The 2,665-nt window shown below is 38.0% G+C and overlaps 1 protein-coding gene across 1 annotated transcript in view; it reads right to left on the minus strand.

Moving 5' to 3' along the window:
* The window catches only part of CKAP5 (cytoskeleton associated protein 5), a 114,725-nt gene that overhangs the window by 39,347 nt on the left and 72,713 nt on the right, over positions 1-2,665 (minus strand). Inside the window, 2 exon segments of the mRNA XM_008592925.1 lie at positions 725-860; positions 1,221-1,415. Coding sequence (XP_008591147.1) covers positions 725-860; positions 1,221-1,415 — 331 coding nt within the window.

The following is a 2,665-nucleotide window of genomic DNA, read 5'->3' on the forward strand; positions in this document are numbered from 1 at the left end:
CCCTTGGCCTTGGTGTTATCAGCACCGCACTCTCCCGAGTGAGCCACAGGGCCGGCCCATTGTTGCTTTTTTATAGTTGTAAATTGGAGAGTGTGATGCTGGGGACCGTCTATTCTGCCATCTTGACCAGAAGCCCCACCAAAAGTTTTCACACATGTAAAATTTCTAACTTTATAGTATCAACAATTTCTATCTCACTGAAAAGAATATTGTTTTGTTTAAACAACAAGTTTGGCAATAAAGTGGTTACAGGTTATACATTATGGGATTTTATCATCAGGATGAAGAAATCAAGAATTAAAAACCGGGCCGGCCCGGTGGCACACTGGAGAGTGCGCCGCTTGGGAGTGTGGCGGTGCTCCCGCCGAGGGTTCGGATCCCATGTGGAGACCGGTTCCCGCTCACTGGCTGAGCTTGGTGTGGGCGCGACACCGAGGGTTGCGATCCCGTTACCGGTCAGTAAAAAAGACAAAAAGGAAAAAAAAAAAAAAGAATTAAAAACCAAATTAATCATCTTTGTATCCTTAGCACGGTTCCTGGCATAAAATAGGTACTTGACTAATATTTATGAAAGGATGGGAAGGAGAGAGGAAGGGAGGGAGGGAGGGCTTGGGATCTAGGCTGTGAAGATATGTGATTAAACAAAAAAAAAGAAGGCTGGATGTCTGTTTAGAGTTCTGTAGGGCTATTTTCTTCCCCTTTGACCATCTCAAGATAGAGTTACCTGATGGAGGCTGGAATTTGGCTGGAGCTGACCCTCCCATTGGTTTTGAAGTTGCTCTAGCAGGTGCGGCAGGCTTGGCTGGCATGTTAGCTTTGGCTTTCTCTAGCATGGCCAGTACCTGATCTTTAGAAGTTGGCTAGAGAGACAATATAACAGAAGAAATGAGAGGTCACATAAATGATACCCTCATTCTAAACTTACTAATAGATCTATTGTCAAATGACTGAGCTAGTTCTGAAAGACCAATGAAGGGAGGCAGCACACAGTACAAGAGAAGTAACACATATTATGAAGTCACACTAAAGTGGCTATCATTCTAGAGGGCAGAATGACAACAGATTCTTAGAACTTCTACACTGCTAAGTATTTTTGCTCTCATTAGGATTTCAAATTGAAATTCATAGAAAATATAACCTTTTGCTTATATAAATTCACATTCAGTATTTTTCTAGTGATTTGCAGCAGCAGCAAAAGCAAAAGCAACAAGTATTAATACCTTTAACTTCCCAGTAGCCTTGGCCATTTTTTCATATCCTAAATGCATCATGAAGAAAGGCAAAGCATCTTGGGCCTTCTTCCGCACATCTCCATTTCGGTCTTCTAGACAGGAGTAGAGATGAGGAACACAAAGGATAAGGTCTGTGGGGGTGGAACGAAGAGTAGGTAGTTTCTCAGCCAGCCAGCCCAGAAGCTGCCAAAAGAAATAAAGACTAGTTACACACTTTAAGTGGAAAATTGTTATTATTTATGGTCTCAGACTTACTGATTTCATTAGTCCCAAACACTGAATTAACTCTTAGACTACAACTACAATGAAATCAGTACTTTTCATTCCTCAAGAAGTACCATATTTAAGTAATATATGCAATGATGACAATCATGTTTAAGATAAGAACATAGTTCTTTGGACCATATTCGGGCACTAAATTATGAAGCTGTAATAATTCTTAATACATTCAAAAGATAAAAAACTTTTCTTTCTTTTTTTTTTTTTTAAAGTTTTAAGAAATATTTAGCTAGGGAAGAGCCAAAACATTTATTTGATCAGGAGATGACAAATTCTATCAGGACTCCTATTTTTTGTCTACATTGACTTTTTTTTTCCCTCTATACTCCTAAAATAATTCAAACCTATATTTATTTTTTAATAGAAATTTTTATTAAGATAATTGTAGATACACTTGCAGTTAAAGAAATAATACAGAAAGATCCCATGCACCCTTTACCTGGTTTCCTTCAATAGGAGCACTTTAGAAAACTGTACTACAGTATTACAACCAAGATGCTGACATTGTTACAATCCAGTTTTACTTGTACTCATTTGTGTGTATTTAGTTCTATACAGTATTATCATGTACATGTTAATATACCTGCCACCACAATTAGGATTCTGAACAGTTTCATTACAAGGATTCCTCGTGTTAACCTTTTATAATCACACCCATTCCCCTTCCTTCCCACATCCCCAGTCCCTGGTACAACCAATCTGTACTCCATTTCTAAAATTTTGTCATTGCAAACGCGTTTTATAGATGGAATCATATGGTATGTAACCATTTGGGATTGGTTTTTGTCATACAGCAGAATTCCTTGGAGATTTATCTAAGTTGTTGCATATATCAACAGTTTGTTCCTTATTGCTAAATATTCCAGATATGGATGTATGACAATTTGTTTAACCACTCACTTGTTGAAGGATATCTGAGGTGTTTCCAGTTCTCGGCTATTATGTAGTCAAATGATCTATCCCTGAGCTATACCCCCAGTTTTTGGTTATTATGCCTAAAGCTGCTATGAACACTTGTGTATAGGTTTTTGTGTGGCACGAACTGTCACTTTTCTGAAATAGATGCCCAAGAGTACAATTGCTGGATCATATGGTAACTGCATGTTTAGTTTTATAAGAAAATAAGAAACTGTTTTCTAGAGTGGTGGTATCAT

This window comes from Galeopterus variegatus, unplaced genomic scaffold (genome assembly GCF_000696425.1).
Source record: "Galeopterus variegatus unplaced genomic scaffold, G_variegatus-3.0.2 Scaffold8475, whole genome shotgun sequence".
Lineage (NCBI taxonomy): Eukaryota > Metazoa > Chordata > Mammalia > Dermoptera > Cynocephalidae > Galeopterus > Galeopterus variegatus.